The sequence below is a fragment of the Penicillium argentinense genome, assembly GCF_028826775.1.
Source record: "Penicillium argentinense strain IBT 30761 chromosome Unknown utg000004l_segment0_segment0, whole genome shotgun sequence".
Lineage (NCBI taxonomy): Eukaryota > Fungi > Ascomycota > Eurotiomycetes > Eurotiales > Aspergillaceae > Penicillium > Penicillium argentinense.
The window spans coordinates 4,186,850-4,202,465 of NW_026622663.1; the positions used below are offsets into that span (position 1 = coordinate 4,186,850).

General features: G+C 52.4%; 7 protein-coding genes across 7 annotated transcripts; 4 read left to right on the plus strand and 3 right to left on the minus strand.

Moving 5' to 3' along the window:
- Positions 1-1,008: 1,008 nt before the first annotated feature.
- N7532_004486 (putative exosome complex subunit Rrp46) lies at positions 1,009-1,820 on the plus strand (the record flags this gene model as incomplete). The annotated part of the gene is made up of 2 exons (XM_056616980.1): positions 1,009-1,344; positions 1,410-1,820. The coding sequence occupies 2 exons, from the start codon at positions 1,009-1,011 to the stop codon at positions 1,818-1,820; spliced, it is 747 nt and encodes a 248-aa protein (XP_056477337.1).
- Positions 1,821-3,137: 1,317 nt separating this feature from the next.
- On the plus strand, positions 3,138-4,774 carry N7532_004487 (putative NAD+ kinase Utr1; the record flags this gene model as incomplete). Its single annotated transcript, XM_056616981.1, has 2 exons — positions 3,138-4,212; positions 4,272-4,774. 2 exons carry the CDS (start codon positions 3,138-3,140, stop codon positions 4,772-4,774), a joined length of 1,578 nt encoding a protein of 525 aa, XP_056477338.1.
- A 700-nt stretch (positions 4,775-5,474) lies between these two features.
- On the plus strand, positions 5,475-6,185 carry N7532_004488 (uncharacterized protein; the record flags this gene model as incomplete). The annotated part of the gene is made up of 1 exon (XM_056616982.1): positions 5,475-6,185. One exon carries the CDS (start codon positions 5,475-5,477, stop codon positions 6,183-6,185), a length of 711 nt encoding a protein of 236 aa, XP_056477339.1.
- Positions 6,186-7,080: 895 nt separating this feature from the next.
- On the minus strand, positions 7,081-7,839 carry N7532_004489 (GAF domain-containing protein; the record flags this gene model as incomplete). Its single annotated transcript, XM_056616983.1, has 3 exons — positions 7,081-7,501; positions 7,581-7,585; positions 7,837-7,839. The coding sequence occupies 3 exons, from the start codon at positions 7,837-7,839 to the stop codon at positions 7,081-7,083; spliced, it is 429 nt and encodes a 142-aa protein (XP_056477340.1).
- A 424-nt stretch (positions 7,840-8,263) lies between these two features.
- On the minus strand, positions 8,264-8,979 carry N7532_004490 (uncharacterized protein; the record flags this gene model as incomplete). Its single annotated transcript, XM_056616984.1, has 2 exons — positions 8,264-8,721; positions 8,784-8,979. The coding sequence occupies 2 exons, from the start codon at positions 8,977-8,979 to the stop codon at positions 8,264-8,266; spliced, it is 654 nt and encodes a 217-aa protein (XP_056477341.1).
- A 1,867-nt stretch (positions 8,980-10,846) lies between these two features.
- N7532_004491 (uncharacterized protein) lies at positions 10,847-12,596 on the minus strand (the record flags this gene model as incomplete). Its single annotated transcript, XM_056616985.1, has 2 exons — positions 10,847-11,643; positions 11,699-12,596. The coding sequence occupies 2 exons, from the start codon at positions 12,594-12,596 to the stop codon at positions 10,847-10,849; spliced, it is 1,695 nt and encodes a 564-aa protein (XP_056477342.1).
- Positions 12,597-13,831: 1,235 nt separating this feature from the next.
- N7532_004492 (uncharacterized protein) lies at positions 13,832-14,462 on the plus strand (the record flags this gene model as incomplete). Its single annotated transcript, XM_056616986.1, has 3 exons — positions 13,832-13,895; positions 13,962-14,021; positions 14,110-14,462. The coding sequence occupies 3 exons, from the start codon at positions 13,832-13,834 to the stop codon at positions 14,460-14,462; spliced, it is 477 nt and encodes a 158-aa protein (XP_056477343.1).
- Between the last annotated feature and the right edge of the window lie 1,154 nt (positions 14,463-15,616).

The window sequence follows — 15,616 nt, forward strand, 5'->3', positions numbered from 1 at the left end:
GCGAGGCCGCTAGTGTGGTTGTCTTGGACGCTGTCAGCCATTCTATTGGAGGGACCCGCCACCATCCATCAGTGGATGAGTACGCGCTTGATACCATGAGTACTACTAGTATTCGAGTAGTACGAGCAGTGCCTAGTACTCTAGCGTCTAGCCATCGGTGCCCTGAAGTAATTTATTTGCGATCTCACTAGAGTAGGTCGGATATACACTGGCATTCAACAGTCCAGCGATCCCTATACAAACCACTGGCAGATTCCCTTGTTCGTCGACACCCATGGTTCCGGCGAATCCATGACTGCATCGAAGCGCACACCTCGCCAATCCGATTGCGCCACCTTCCAAGCTCTCGGCGGGTCGGAACTGGCTGTCGCGTGCCCTTTGAGATGACTGCGGATGTGTACAAAGACATTTGGAGGTACCACTGTAGGTGTGGTGTCAACATTGTTAGTGTTGTTCTAGTCTGTTGATCTGCGAGGGACCGTTGGAAGGTTGAACTGTTGAGCGACTGACGTGATTTTCTACAAGATTAAAGATCCAGTTGTTTATTTAAAAGTCTGTCTGGGGTATTTGTGTACTCGTACAACTACCCTGGCCTTATCGTGACACATCAGTGTATTGTCGTCAAAACAGTGCCTGGATGTCCATGTCTGTATGCCTGCCCTAAATATACTGGCAAGTGACAGACAACTGACACCACCAGGGAAAAATACGAAACCACATTGCATCACCTGAGTGACCATCTACCATATCTATAGCACAATGAACAATATCTATTTGAATATCAACTAAATAAATGGCCGATCCAACCTCTTCAAGTTCCTCAGAAACGTCGTTCTGTAGAGGAGCTTCCGCCAATCACCGCGCGGCCCGCACCGAATGAAAATCCGCAGTTTGTCGCCGTCGCCTTCACTTTCTTCTCCCTCAACCTCCACGTCGATTTCCTCCACCAACCCTCGGCCATTCCTTCTCTACGCCCCTCCAACCACCGCCTCTCTGTCCGTTCACATCATGGTCGGCCCTACCGCATCTCTCTCCACCCTCAACCGCGCCGACGGCTCAGCCTCCTACAAATGTCCCGCGACGGGTTACGATGTGCTGGGCGCCGTGAATGGTCCCATTGAACTGCCAGCTCGCCGCGACGCTCTTAAACCCGAAGATGCGACCGTCGAAGTGTTTGTTAAGCCGGGAAACACCACCGCTGGGGTCGGCGAGCGCTATGTCGAGGGAATCCTGCGCAGTGTTCTGGGAAAGGTCATTCTGGGACGCGAGCGGGGATTTCCTCGTCGCGGCGTCGTGATTACGCTGGCCATTGTCGGCGGCGATGCGGTCGAGCGTGGTGACTCGGTATGGACTCGTCCAATGATCAAAATCTTGTCCCGGCTCCCCAAACTGACTGTGTGACTGTCTAGTACCTCACGATCCTTCCCGCTCTGCTTCACACCTCGCTCCTCGCCCTGTTGTCTGCCGCCGTGCCTCTGTCCATGACCTTCTCGGCCACCCTGCTGGGCGTGACCAAGTCTGGCGAGATCATGCCTGATCTCTCCGCCGCCGACGCAAAGACGGCTGTCTCCCGCCATGTGCTCGCATTCTCCTCCAAGAACCACCTGCTGTTGAACGAAAGCGAGGGCCGTTTCGATTTCAATACCTGGGAGCAGGTCCGAGAGCGCGCTCTGTCCATCTGCCAGGAGCTGACAATGCCCGGCTCTGACGGAGATGTCGCAATGGGCGACGAGTCGGACGGATCCAAGGTGGATGGATTTGTCCGGGAGACCGTGGAGGATCGCCTCCGTCGGGATTACACCTGGAAGATCGACTCTTGAATGCGAAGCATCAGTTACATATGCGACCGAAGGAAGATACGCCATCGGGGTTAGCCTCTCTGAATGACTATGGCCTAAGGGACCCCGGAATTTCGGCATCTTATCTCCGGCTTGAGAATGCTGACTTCTCACTTCACAAGTGCTGGTATATTTTGGGAACACGAGTGTGACAGCCTTGGTGGCTGCGTCACACCGGCCGAGACCTTTTGTCCTCACCATATTGTTAGCGAACGAGGCGCGGCGTGCCCTGGCGACCCTGAAATCGACCGATGTGTCGGTCGCACTGGACGGCGTACAGCAGGGCACAGGCACCAGGCACCAGCAGATCTCACACTCGAACCTGCCAGTGGTTCGCATGGAGCGCAACGCCTGTCAGCATCAGCCGCCTCGCAATTATCTAGGAATAGACCACACCGAGCGCACTACCAATTTCCGTAATCTACATAATGAACCATTCCCAACTAATGAGGCAGTCCCGCGATAGAGTTAGCTGTTCGAGGGCGTCACTGGCGGGCGCTCCCATGGAATAAAACCCTCGTATACTTCCCCAAACGGTGCGAGTCGTAAATTTCCCCACGCAATTTTCTCTCTGAGTCTAATGGATTTACCCGCACTCTCTTTCCGCTAGGCTTCACCTCCTCTTTCACCGACACAAGCTCCGTTGTCGGAACGGGCTCACCACCTTTGACTACTTCCGAGTCTTGTCTAGGACTGTTCACTGCTCTTCATCTGCGACCACCACCACCACCTCCTCGCACTTCTCGAACCCGTCCTCGCGCATCGACCCCCACACGCCGATCGGGCTTTAGCCGGCGCCATCCCCCTGTCGGCAGGTCTAGAAAATCCATCGAGGGGTGGAAGACGGTGGAATCTATCTCACCGCGTTCCGCGGTGGATTTCAATCTCCGTTACATCCGACCGCGGTGCAAGGCTTCCTTGCGACTTCTCCTTAAAAGCCCATGGCGTCGTCCGGCAGCGAGTCGCCCCGATCCGACAGCACCGCGACGCAGCTCTCCGCGTCTCCTCGCACTTCCTCTGCGACTGCCCCACCCCCCTTCAGTCGGCGCTGTCCTCCTCCGCGACTATGCCCTGCACATAGAACCCTCCCAGACACACCACGAGATCCATTCGCACGACGCGCAGACGGCCTCGCAGGCCGGTGCCGCGCCCTGCAATATTGCTTCAGATTCTGCGGCCGACGGAGTCGCAGGCTGGTCGCTGCCTGCCTCGGCATTACGCCGATTTCGCACGTCGTCCGTGTCCGGGCATCGGCCTCAGAAGGCCCTCTCGACGGATTGCATTCCCCGACAGACCATCATGAAGGCCCTGGCGTCACGGTCGACCATTGCCGGCAATAATCAGGCCGCCGGCTTCCCCGGTCCGTTTTCGGGCTTGCTGGGCGCTGCCGCCGATGAAGCATCGTCCCCGCCGGACGACAAGGAGAAGGAGAGCCGGAAGGACAAGGAACGCGAGCGCAGACCCAGCACGGCCTCGTCGCAGAAGTTGTCGACTGCGCTGTCTAATCTGCAGCTGAGCGGGTATCTCGAACGATCTCCCACGACGGCGCGGCTGATGCTGCAGTCACCATGCTATTTTCACCAGCGGTTCGACGATGCGGTCAATATCAAGAAGGTGTTAGAGGAGATTGCGGACGACGAATGGCTGTCACACTCTCGTCTGGTCCAGACGGCGACCGGCGTCCGCGAGGTGTCGAAGCAATTGCAAAGACGGCCGATCAAGCGCGCCGTGCGCAATGTAATGATCGTCACCAAAGCGCGGGACAACAGCTTGGTTCTATTGACCCGCGAGGTGGCCGAGTGGCTGCTGTCGACGCCGCGGTATGGAAGTGATTTGGGAGTCAATGTATATGTGGACAACAAACTGCGGAACAGCAAACGATTCGATGCCGCCGGTCTTTTACAGAAAGAACCACGGTTCGCGCAGATGTTGAACTTCTGGACCCCCGATCTCTGCTGGACTTCGCCTGAGAAATTCGATCTGGTGCTGACGCTCGGCGGAGACGGGACAGTCCTGTTCACCTCGTGGCTGTTCCAGCGTGTTGTCCCGCCAGTCCTATGTTTCTCGCTCGGGAGTCTCGGTTTCCTCACCAATTTCGATTTCAATGATTATAAAAAGACCCTCAATGCCGTCATGGGCGATGTGGGCATGCGCGTGAATCTGCGTATGCGGTTTACTTGCACCGTCTTTCGAAAAGATCGCAGCAAAGGCGCCGAGGCGGGCGCTGTCGAAGAGGGCGAGCAATTCGAGGTCCTAAACGAGCTGGTTATTGATCGCGGTCCTTCGCCCTATGTTTCGAATCTGGAATTATACGCCGATGATTCGCTGCTCACCGTCGTCCAAGCGGATGGCTGTATCTTCTCCACACCTACAGGTATGTTTTCTCCCCAGTGATCCCAACTGCAAGACGTTCGATATGCTGACCTCATCCAGGCTCAACGGCCTACTCCTTGTCCGCTGGCGGCTCCCTCATGCACCCCTCCATCCCAGGCATTCTCCTCACACCCATTTGCCCTCACACCCTCTCCTTCCGCCCAATGGTCCTCTCAGACTCTCACCTTCTCCGCATCGCCGTTCCTAACGCCTCCCGCTCAACCGCATACTGCTCGTTTGACGGCAAAGGTCGCGTCGAGCTCCGGCAGGGCGACTACGTCACGATCGAAGCGAGTCAATATCCCTTCCCGACGGTCGTCTCCGACAGCGGGGAGTGGTTCAGCAGCGTCCAGCGCGCCCTCCGCTGGAACACCCGCGGCGCTGTCCAGAAAAGCTGGGACGGCGCGGATGGTGACGCGGAGCTGAACGAAGACGATGAACAGTGGGATATCGACACCGACGCAGGCCTCGCCGGTACAGACAGTGGCATTGGACCCAGTGAAGACGGCGACTCACTCTCGCCGAATCCAATGCGGCGGCAAATGAGCCTGCTCAATATGTGAACCTTCCTTTCCTTTCCACTGGGAATTTTTCTTCTGGGATGAGTTCTTTTTAAACGATTTCTTGGGATATTCGTCCCCTTTCGGCATTACGACATACCCGCTCTGACCTGCCGAGCTCAGGCTGGTCTGGGCATTTCATGCATAGAATTACATGTGCTTCCTGCCCTCCTTGGTAGGGTACGGCTTTCTAAAATTAGCGGTCACTACATTTATCTTGGGTTTGGTGGCAATCTCGGCGTTGATTGCATTCAGGTAGAACTGTCATTACCTTAGAACAGAATTGATCTAGAGATTCAGTCTACGGGTTTCTGAGAGTAGACTACATTACACATCATAAAGGTGCTACTCAATGAAACCCTCATGTGGAGATTGTCTATCTGAATTCCCCGTTCTGAAACTCATCTACTATGCCCTTGGGACTACAAATTCCACCACGAAAAAAACGGAACTTGATCGCATTCCGACAAACATTTCATGCAACTGGTCTAACCTTTCCCCAGACATCTCAGTTCCATGTAACACCGCCAGGTTTGCAGATCGACCCTCATCAGTGAAACGCCGCTTCGTTTCGGCTTGACGAGGTCCAAGCTCCGCAATGAACTCACTATAACCAGCCCGAAGTATAAGAATAGAGCAAACATTCATCTCAACACCTATAATCACTCATTCATTCTCATGCACCAGACCAAACACCATCAAGATGAAATCCCCAATCTTCGGCCTGTTCTCCCTTCTCGGCACTACCAACGCCCTCGTCGGCCTAACCTGGAACGTCGCCAACGTCTCCAGCAGCGGACTAAAAGACATAACCTTCCCCATCGCGATGCCAAACACAGCCCATAAATCAGGATACTATTTCGCGCAACAATACAGCTTCATCGGACAAGACGACGTGGGCTACACGGGTCTACAGCCCCGCGAAGATTCTTCCTCTTCACCGGTCGTGCACGCCGCCTTCTCCAGCTTTGTCGCGGGCACAACTAGCGCTGACGAGAATTGCTCTGACGGCGCTGATGGTGGCGCGGGTGTTTCCTGCGCCGTCGATGTAAACGCCACCTACGCGCATGGATATCTACTACAGGTGAAGAATACGGAAGGCACGACCTGGACCGGGACGTTGATTGATGCGGTTACGGGGGTGAAGACGCATATTGGGTCCTACACGCTTCCTGGGGGTAGTGGGGGCATTAAGGATTCGCAGTTGGGCTTTGTGGAGTATTATCCCTGGAATAGTGGGAGTCATTCTTGTGGGGACTTGCCAAAGACGAATGTTACGTTTGGTGTGCCGACTACCACCGGGGGTGAGGGGAGTTTGGAGAATGCGTATGAGTATGGGGACTGTGTTGGGAAGGTGGACTTTGGGACTAAGAGGGTTGGTTGGGATGCTGTGGAGGTTGTTGTTGGTTTCTAGAATTCAGGTGGATGTATTGTATCTACATTAAGTGTTGTGTTTTGTTTCTTGATATTGTGTAGTAGGTAGTTGCTTGTGTACAACACTGTGAAGCATTACTTTTGTATCATTGATTCTGAGATTCCATTTTCCCGATTATAGATATTACGTATTCTCATCTCATTGCTATAGTTAGGATAGACGTGGATCTACTCGTGCATCTGTGAATCTGATATAGTAGTACCTGGATAGACCTAGCAAACAAGGCAAACTACCCGCCGATCACACAAGAGTAGTGACAAGAACCTGAGCAGATCGCAGTGACAGCCTCGTGTTTCAGCGCTTGACGCGAACCTAAACGCTTTGACAGTCGCAGCGTCCTAGCAATGCCGATCGCGTGTTTCAGGGTGCATAGCCGAGGGAGGTGGTACCCTAGGGTATGAATTAGATTGCAATAGATTAATCGTTCACCCTGCGTCCCCATCACTGTGGTTCCCCAGGAGATAGATCGCTTAGCGAGGTTCCATGCGTCTGCATCATTGCTCGAGTAGAACTTTTTTGATTCTAAAAGGGTAACATTTACATCCAAAGTGAAATATCGGCCATCTGTGACGGTAGCAGTGGCCTATACAAGCAAATCCCGAACTAACTTTTGTAGAAGATCTCATCCGCTTTGCCTTCTTTCCTTAAAAAGTCCGTTATTAATCTCATGTCACATAATCTGGTCTTAAATTATTCGTCGTCGATTGGCTGGCAATCACCAATCGCAGCCGTGGGCCAGGATCTCGGCCAATTCCTCGAGGTACTTCTTGTCCTCGTCGTCAAAACCAGAGGGCAAGGTGCAGTCGATGTCGATGATCGCGACAGTCTAGTCAAATCAGTATGCACCCAATCGCACGCGAGACTAGGGACTGCTCTAAGGTAGGGTACTAGTTCTTACCTCCCCGCGCACAAGAATAGGCACCACAATCTCACTGCGGCTCTCCGCATCGCAGGCAATGTGTCCCGGGAACTCAAGCACGTCCGGCACAACGACAGTCTCGTGGCTGGCAGCGGCAGTTCCGCAGACGCCCTTACCGAAGCGAATTTGCTGACATGCGGGCTTGCCCATGAACGGACCCAGCAGGAGAAGCTGGTCCTCGATCGAGGCGTATGTGGTCGAGATCGTCACGCTGCCGGCTCTGGGGTCGGCGCCCAGAGGAGGCGATGAGATGGGCGAGGCGAGGGCGGGGAACTTGTCATCGCGGATGTAGAAACCGGCCCAGTTGACGGCGGAGGAGGGAGAAGGGAGGGCGGCAAAGGCGTGCCAGAGGAGGGAGGAGATGTTGGAGAGGTTGCTATTTACTGTCAGCCGAGGCCAAAAAGCGCTGCGCAGGCTGCGCGTGTGCGTTCCTGGGTGTTTGGGATTGCGCTCACCTCACCTGCGATTGCGATTGTTAGCGCATTGCTCAATTGGTCGCGAGGGCCGCCAGGCCCTCAACGTGTAATGTACTAAAACTCACCCAATTGCGCTGACCAGACAGCAGTCCCCTCGCTTGGTCCAACAGCTGAGGGTAAACCTCGGCCTTAGTGTTGCCAAAAAAGATAGAAGAGTCGGCGTGAGGCTAGATATCGGTCAGTTGCGGCGCTCGAGGGGGCAATTGAAGCCGGTCGGGTTGAAGTCAGCACATACCATGATGCACGAGCTGTGAGAACAAACAGCCTAGAGACAGCAATTGCAGAGGGAAAGAAAGAAAGAGTCGAGGTTGAGGTGCGACGGGCGAGACCAGCAGAATTCGGCAGACTTCCGCAGTGGGGAAGGCTCGACCCTCCGCTGCCCCTCTTCTGCACCATTCCTTCTCTCCAGCACCGCCAGCAGTCAACAGCATCCTGTCAAATACTGCAGATTCATAAAACAGCCCCGCTCCTCAACTCTAAAGCCCGGCTGTCGCTCTGGGCTGGTCGCTGACACCTGCTGGCTTACTTGGCTCCCGTGCGCTGAGCCAGACCCAGCTGTCAACTGTTGGGTCGACCCCAACGGGCCCGACTCTTTCTCGTTCGGAAAGTCAGAGCTCAACTCTGTCTCCGGTAACTCCTTCAAAAGGGAATACTTCGGCGACTCATCCTCTGCATGGCTGAGAACCAGGTCTGGCAATTGCTGTCGGATTTCCAGAGCCCTGGATCACCTTTCGAGGGAGATGGCTTATTGGTTGCACTGGCAGGGAGTACTCCGGCGAAACATTCCTCGGACCATCCTCGAGATCGTCCTCATCGGCAGGATCAAGGCGGATCCCGGGAATACGGGGAATCGAGAGTGACCGACTCCTCCAGCTAAACACCCGATGCTCTTGATGCTTCCGGACCAGGCCCCGGATGATCTGATGCACCTCCACTTGGAGGATCGATCGCGCCCGCGATATCGATCGCTTCCTGATTTGGAATCTCGGGCTATTGTGGCCCGATGGGTGTCGGGATCCATCCAGGACCTTGTCACCCTTGATCCAGCAGTCGGCATAGCTGGCATTGTAGAATTGCTCCTGGGCGTGCACTTCGTCGGGAGTGATGCGGACTACCGGGCCTGTCATGGTCGTGGTCAGCATGGAAAAGAACTCCAGCATCGATCAACTGGGGGATGCGAACCATACTCCTCGTGCATCCGGCTGATCTCGTCTTCGAATGACCCGACTCCCCAGGCGGCAAAGTAGATCTCATATAGACCTGTCACAGCAGCCAGCCGTGGCCCGGGGAATTTGCTCAGCGGGTGGATATGGAGACGATAGACGATTGTGACCAGAAAGTAGGCCAAAATGCTACCCAGCAAAAAGCAGACAATCATGATGATACTTCTTGACCGTGGCAAGAAAGAGGTAAGGACGAAGAAGTGAATTCACTCGCAGGTCAATCAACCAAGTGAGGTGGGAAATGAAATAAGGTAAATCGCCCGCTTCGCTCACTCCCCTCGAGATATCAGCTTCAGATCTCTTGTCGCCCCGCTCTGATCCCAGTCGACGCACTCGATGATGAAAGGTGTGGTGATACGGCATCAATCTCAATCTGCCCGGAACAAGATACTTCGCCCGCGAGGCCTCGAGCAGGAGGTTACACGGGTTGCGGATTCGGGAGGGCTGCATTCGACCCTACCGTGCCCTACCCTTCCCTGCCCTCTCTTAGGGTCTCGAAATCTCTGCCATGCCGGCACAGACCAACTGCTCGTGGTTGTAAGCGCATCGTGGGGTGATCATCGCCGTATAATCATCTTATTGGCTGGTCGACTATTTATACCGCTTGTCTTGGGGACTGCCCGCAGCGATGGCGATTTCATCTCACAGCCATCCACCTTCGATTGGCCTATTTGGTATCTTGTGGAGCACGATACAGGAGAAGGCCCACACTACCGCGCCGCGATCGAAGATGCGATGGCTGGGACTGCTGGAGCGGCTGAGCAGAGACCATACAGACCGCTAGTAGACCGCTAGTTCAGGTCGTGTCTTGTTGCTTTGTGATCTGTCATTTTCTCGGACAGAATGGAAAGGTTACTTCCTAACCTACAGCAATGTGTCGGACGTCACCCTGCATTGGGTTTAATACCCTGTAGGCCCCGGGAATATTCGACCGCGTGCCCGACCAACTCGAATGAAAAGTACCATGATCAGGTATTGGATCTGGCATTGAAAACAAAGTTCTTTCAGATATCAACACAGATACAAAGATGTCAATGATGACGACAATCAGAACGAAACCCCGGTCGAGCCTCCCCACGGCATAGGCCAGCTGCACGATTAGCGTGCAGGTGTTACACAATCTGCTACGTGGAGCACGGGAAAAGCGTTTCACGTAAATCTCGATAAGCGTCAACGTCAACGATCAACAGATTCATCATTTTGCATGAACTCATCGGAGGCTATTTTGTTGGACAATGATCTCAGCTACTCGCTCCCATCCAATAACACAGTTCCTTCAGCCCTTGGCACATTCGCCCAGGTCTCTGTATGCACTTAAAGGAAGCACTCCCTGTTCATTCCTCCTCCCATTACCAGCCAATAGTGGATGACCTGCAAAATTATTTTCGGTGTGCGGTACTGTACAGACCTTGCACGTTTTACAACCCGATTGTGGTACTCAGTTTCTGGGCTTTGAGTAATCAGCATGTAATACAATTCCAGCTGGTTTCAGCTAAATATGATTTTATGTGGTCAGTTGGTCAAAGTCTCAACATTTTCGCTTGAAATATCAGTACACAATTGAAGCTAGTTCGAGGAAAATACAATTCCATGTGGTCATCTGATCAAAGACTCCAATTGTATATCGCAACAGCCGCAGAATTTGGACGCTTCAAAACTTCTCCCTTCACCACCAACCCTGGTGTATCTGATAGGAAAAGCTATGGGGCCCCATTTAAGCGAGCCTCTGCCAAATTACCTCGGAACAATTTTCCCTGGAGATCCTTCGTAGTGGGACATAATATAAGCACCCAGCATATGGGATGAAAGAAAGGGTAAACAGGAGAGAAGCAAGGACGACAAAAAAGCTCCCAAATCTGTACCAATAATTGACTAATCAATTCGAGCGCATGGAATTGGGATAGAAACGGCAGCAACAAAATGAATGACATTCAGCATTATATACTTCTTTCATCTGATATATTTGCATTTAATGACCAATATACATCTCGATGTACTCCACTGCATTCTACTTTTCCACCCTCAAACCCCTGAATCCTCTTGCTCAATACCGTTCCCCTCGTCATATGTTATCCACGACGCACAATTATCATTCACGTACTTCAAATCAATGAGCTGTCGAGCCTCCTCATATCGCTCGATAAACTGCAATGCAAATCCTTCAGACGTATGCCATCCGATATGGCAGTGCATCAACCACGCCCCAGGGTTATCCGTCTCAAAAGCAATGAGCAGATGGCCGGAACTTTGAAGCAAGGCTGTATCCCGACGAGGCGGGTTTGATGTGATGGTCGTACCATCCCAAGCGCCTTCTCCCTGCGCGAGAATGAAGAAATCATGACCATGCAAATGGATCGGATGAGCCACCGGCATCGAAGTATTGATCAACAAGTAGACCCACTCATTGGCATTTGGCAGTTCAATAACACCACTGGAGTTGGGCCACTCAGTCTGATTATCATAAATCTGTAACAAAGTGGGATCCTCCCACAGAACCTCCATCGTCGTGCTATTCAGATACCACCGGAAAAGATTTTTCGTGTTCTTGGCGACCGTGACGTCCGTCATGTCTTGCCAATCTGCGGCTGAGACAGATTTGGGAACGACGGGGACGAGCTTGCTTAAGTCTTCGTCGACACAAATATCGGTGAAGTTCCATGGGTTTGTCAAGGGCGTGCCGACCTTGCCGTGATAATGCAGGATACCCCTGATGTTGTCGACGTTGTGGTTTTCTGAGCAGTCTGTTTGGGGAATGGCGCGGATCCAGTGGTTTCTTGCCTTTGGCTGGTTTGCGGTGACGATTATATCGTATCGTTGACCTGATAAGAGTGTTATATTTCCACTTCACTAGTGTAAATATATAAACTGACTTACCCATTCCGATGTTGATATAATCCGTCGTATACGGCTTGACCGGAACAAGGTCCATGCCAATGACCGTGAGCTTGTGATTGTCAATCATGAACTTCCAGTGCGTATCAATAGCAGCATTGACGATCCGAAGACGATAAGACTCGCCCTTGTTGGCACGCATTGTGAAATATTTTCCAGAAGTATTGTACATGTTTGTTCCGTTGATCAGACCCGTGTCCAGCGTGGGTGGTCCCACGGTTTGAGCATGTGTGTACAGCTCGTCGGCAGTCTGATGAGACCAATCATTCAAAAATAGCATACCCTTGTCAACATCGTAGTTCTGACTGGCAGGGCCATTGATGATGACACCTCCAAAAACACCCATCCAGGCCTGAAGGCCAATGTGAGAGTGGTACCAGGAGGATCCATACTGGGCAGCACGCCACTTGTATGTGATTGTTGATCCTGGCGCAGTGGGACATTGAGTAATTGAAACAACACCATCGTTTTGGTTGGTGTAGTTCTGACGAATTCCATGCCAGTGAATGCTTGTTCCATTTTTCGATTCATTAAGGTGATTGGTCACATGGATGACGACTTCGTCGCCCCAGTTTGCATAGATGGTAGGTCCCGGGATAGTCCCGTTGATTGCCATTGCAAAGCGTGAGATGCCATCTGGGGCAACTGTAATCTCGTCGATCGAGAGCCAGTATTCGCGGGTGACACCCGTGTGTGGCACAATCTTTGTATAGTCGGTGTTGATGTCGTAGTCACACCACTTGGTTCTCTTATGAGCACTGTTGCCGGCGCATGGCTTGGGCTTGGAAGGTGATTTGGTCTTTCGAGTCTCAAGCACCGGAATGGAAGTCGCAGCCACGGTAAAGGCATATGCCAAATAAAGAAGGTTTTGCAGTCTCATGGTGATATAAAACCCCCGATGAAGGTAGGGCAAGCTATCAAGGTAAATTCATGAACAGCGAAAACAAAAGGCAAATGAACACGCGACAATAAAATGAAAAGATTGACGACACATCAGCAAGTACGATTGTCATGGAGCCTATATATACAGAATACTTCAATCTGCAAGGTCATGGCCAAGGCTGAGCTGGCTGTCACCGAAAATCTTACTCTCCTCGCGAGGGCGCCTGTACCAGCTCACAGGTGCTTCCTGGGGCGATACGCCAATCCTAGGATGCATATGATATCAAGGAGTATGAAATTTGCTAATAGAACCGAGATCCGCTTCTTTCTAGCGGAATAATCTCACTTGACCATTGGCTGTCGGCCTCGTGAGGCTGTTCGGCGTTTGATTCAAAGATCAGGCAACTCCCCGCCAACCATTCGGACGGGATACTTGCTTTCCCTCGTTTAGATGCATGGGATTTTAAAAACCATTTCCCTTTTTGCCGATGAGAGGGGCTATAGCTGCATGTCTCAGGGCCACGGTGATGCTTCTATGCCAATGGCGGCCGTGGTAAAATTCTAACGCTGGCTAAGGCCCTTCAGGCGATACACTTTTCCCCGTGATGTAGCCGTCGGGTGCTCATCATGATGGAACCTCGTCTAGTATCCAGGGGCGCAGCCAGATAGCGCAGCAAGGCAGGAGGCTCTCGCTTCTGCCAGGGCTGAGGTGGCGTTTGCATCCCATGTGGGATCTACCGCTGAACCCGGCTTTCCGGACGAGGGTAGGACAAGGCCGAAGGTCGGTTGCCTTGATTGTTGGGATGTGGAAAGAGGAGAAGGTGCATTCGGGCTGCAGATGGCTGACTTTGAACTTGGGGTTGTCTCAGCATGACTGATATCCGGGCACGACCTAGTGCAAGAAGTATTTCTGGCATCTATACGCGAAAGCGCCCAGGCACCAGGGTCGGATCAGCGAGGTGGCCGCGTACGAGCTGCAAGTGATGAGATTATCTGAGAGGCTGTGTTCAGAAATATAATCCAAACCGATCACACCCCAGCTCTCTCATCACTCATTTTCTTATATTGTTGCGGGTGCCCTGATTTCTCAACTGTTGAAGTTTGATTTGTACCTGCATTTTTTACCTGCCGTGGATGTTACACTCAACAATGCTTCATATACTCTCCCCTTTTTTTCTGCTCTTTGCATTTTTCGGTGCCTTCTGCTCTGCTCAACCATTAGTGAAGCGGGCGATGCAGTTCAATATCTACGCATTCGGCGAGAGCATCAGTGGACTGCAGGTCTACTACGCAGACGGTAGGAACTCCCATGCCGACCTTTCTCCGCGATAACTTATGATTTGACATCTTTCCTTTCTTCTAGGTGTGGCCTCGATTGGAGACCCGAGTCAGTCCAACGCAACCGACGTGCTTCCAGTCTACTGTACGTCCAACCCCACGGTGCCCACTGATGGGGCGCCTCAGCTGCAATACCTGCCCGAGTGCTGAGTCACATAATAATTCAACTACAGTCACAGCCTCCAGTACCAGCTCCGATCAATACACTTGGACGGCGCATTCCGCTTCTGAAGTTCAATCTGCGGCCGTGTCCGATAAAGTCCTGTACTTGGCCAATGATGGTAGCGATAAAGTTGGCTTTGTGTCTTCCTCCGAGAGAAGTGCTACTGACAGCAAGCTGACCAACGTCTGGTGGCTTTACGGTCGCTATGTCATGACCAAGATTGATGGTGCAACATTTTATGCGGAGCCCACCTCAAATGGATGGTATAAATTGACGTGGAGTACGGCGGATCAATCAGGAACGAACAAAAAGCTGGTCACATTGCGAACTATCGAGCCCTCGACAAACTCCGTTCTGGCCTGATCCCCGCTGGTAGGAGAATTTATCAATGGGTAGGGGTGCGTTAGAGTCGTGGGTGCCTCCGGGGCAACACGGATGGGTTCTGGGGTCGGTGAATAGTTACGAGAATCGAAAATGGGATCTGTTGGCTGCCAAGAGAACAGCAAGGGTAGTTCTGTAGGAAAATGATCAATCAAAAGAGTTCTTTGCCAATCACAAGCTCCCAAACCCGGATGCGTAAGCCACCACTGGACTTTGGAAGGGCTTTCCGATATTGTGGCTTCGGCATAACCCTGGCTAGATCATACATGGGGGTGAATCGAACGATCGCCCAGATCGAACCATGGCATTCTAGCCACGTCAACATTTCAGCCTAGCGGGGCCGCGACCCACGTGAGGAGCAAAGCTGGCGAGGACACTGGGGCTCACTTCGTGTCAGCTGTCTCACCCCATCTTTTGCTGAGCCAGAGTGATTCCAGTGGACTAGCCATACGGAATTGCCCCTAGTTGCCCCAGTCATTGACTTTTCGGTTGAAACAGCCGGCGAGAATGAGCCTAATCTCACATCGATTCCCCCAGGGTACTATCCAAATGTACTCTAGCGTGATAGCGGGGGTTGTGTGACCCCGAACTGGTGAGCGTGACCGAGCCAATCGGGCGCCACGATCAGACTAAAATTACTCAACCAGATCGTGTAGTTCGCGACAACGAGCGAACTAAAGAAGACTGTGCTATAGTGAATGTAGTGAGTGTTGGGGAGTGGAGGCAACGATGGTTGCGGATATTAATTGCGTGGAAAGCGGGAGATTGAAGAAATCGGGTATCCTGCCTCGTCTAGGGCAAGCACGGCAAGATCACCACTCACCTGTGCACCTCGGGGCCCTACCTATGGTACAGTCCATTACATAGTGCATTAGGGCCGATTCTTTTCTTGGTGATTGCCCGACCAGGTGGCCTGGATTTAATATAGAGCTCGTGTTCTAATATAGCCCTACATCTGCTAGCGCAGCAATGTGCCGAGCTGAGCTCGTAAATATTATCGCCCCCAATGTGTGTTACGATGATTGCATCTACTTTCCTATAACAAAAGTGACTGCATGTATCGGTCGTACAGGTACATGGCATATTTTTGCGAAACAAGTGTGGTCCAGACACCTTCGATTCTCCACGTCGGCTGT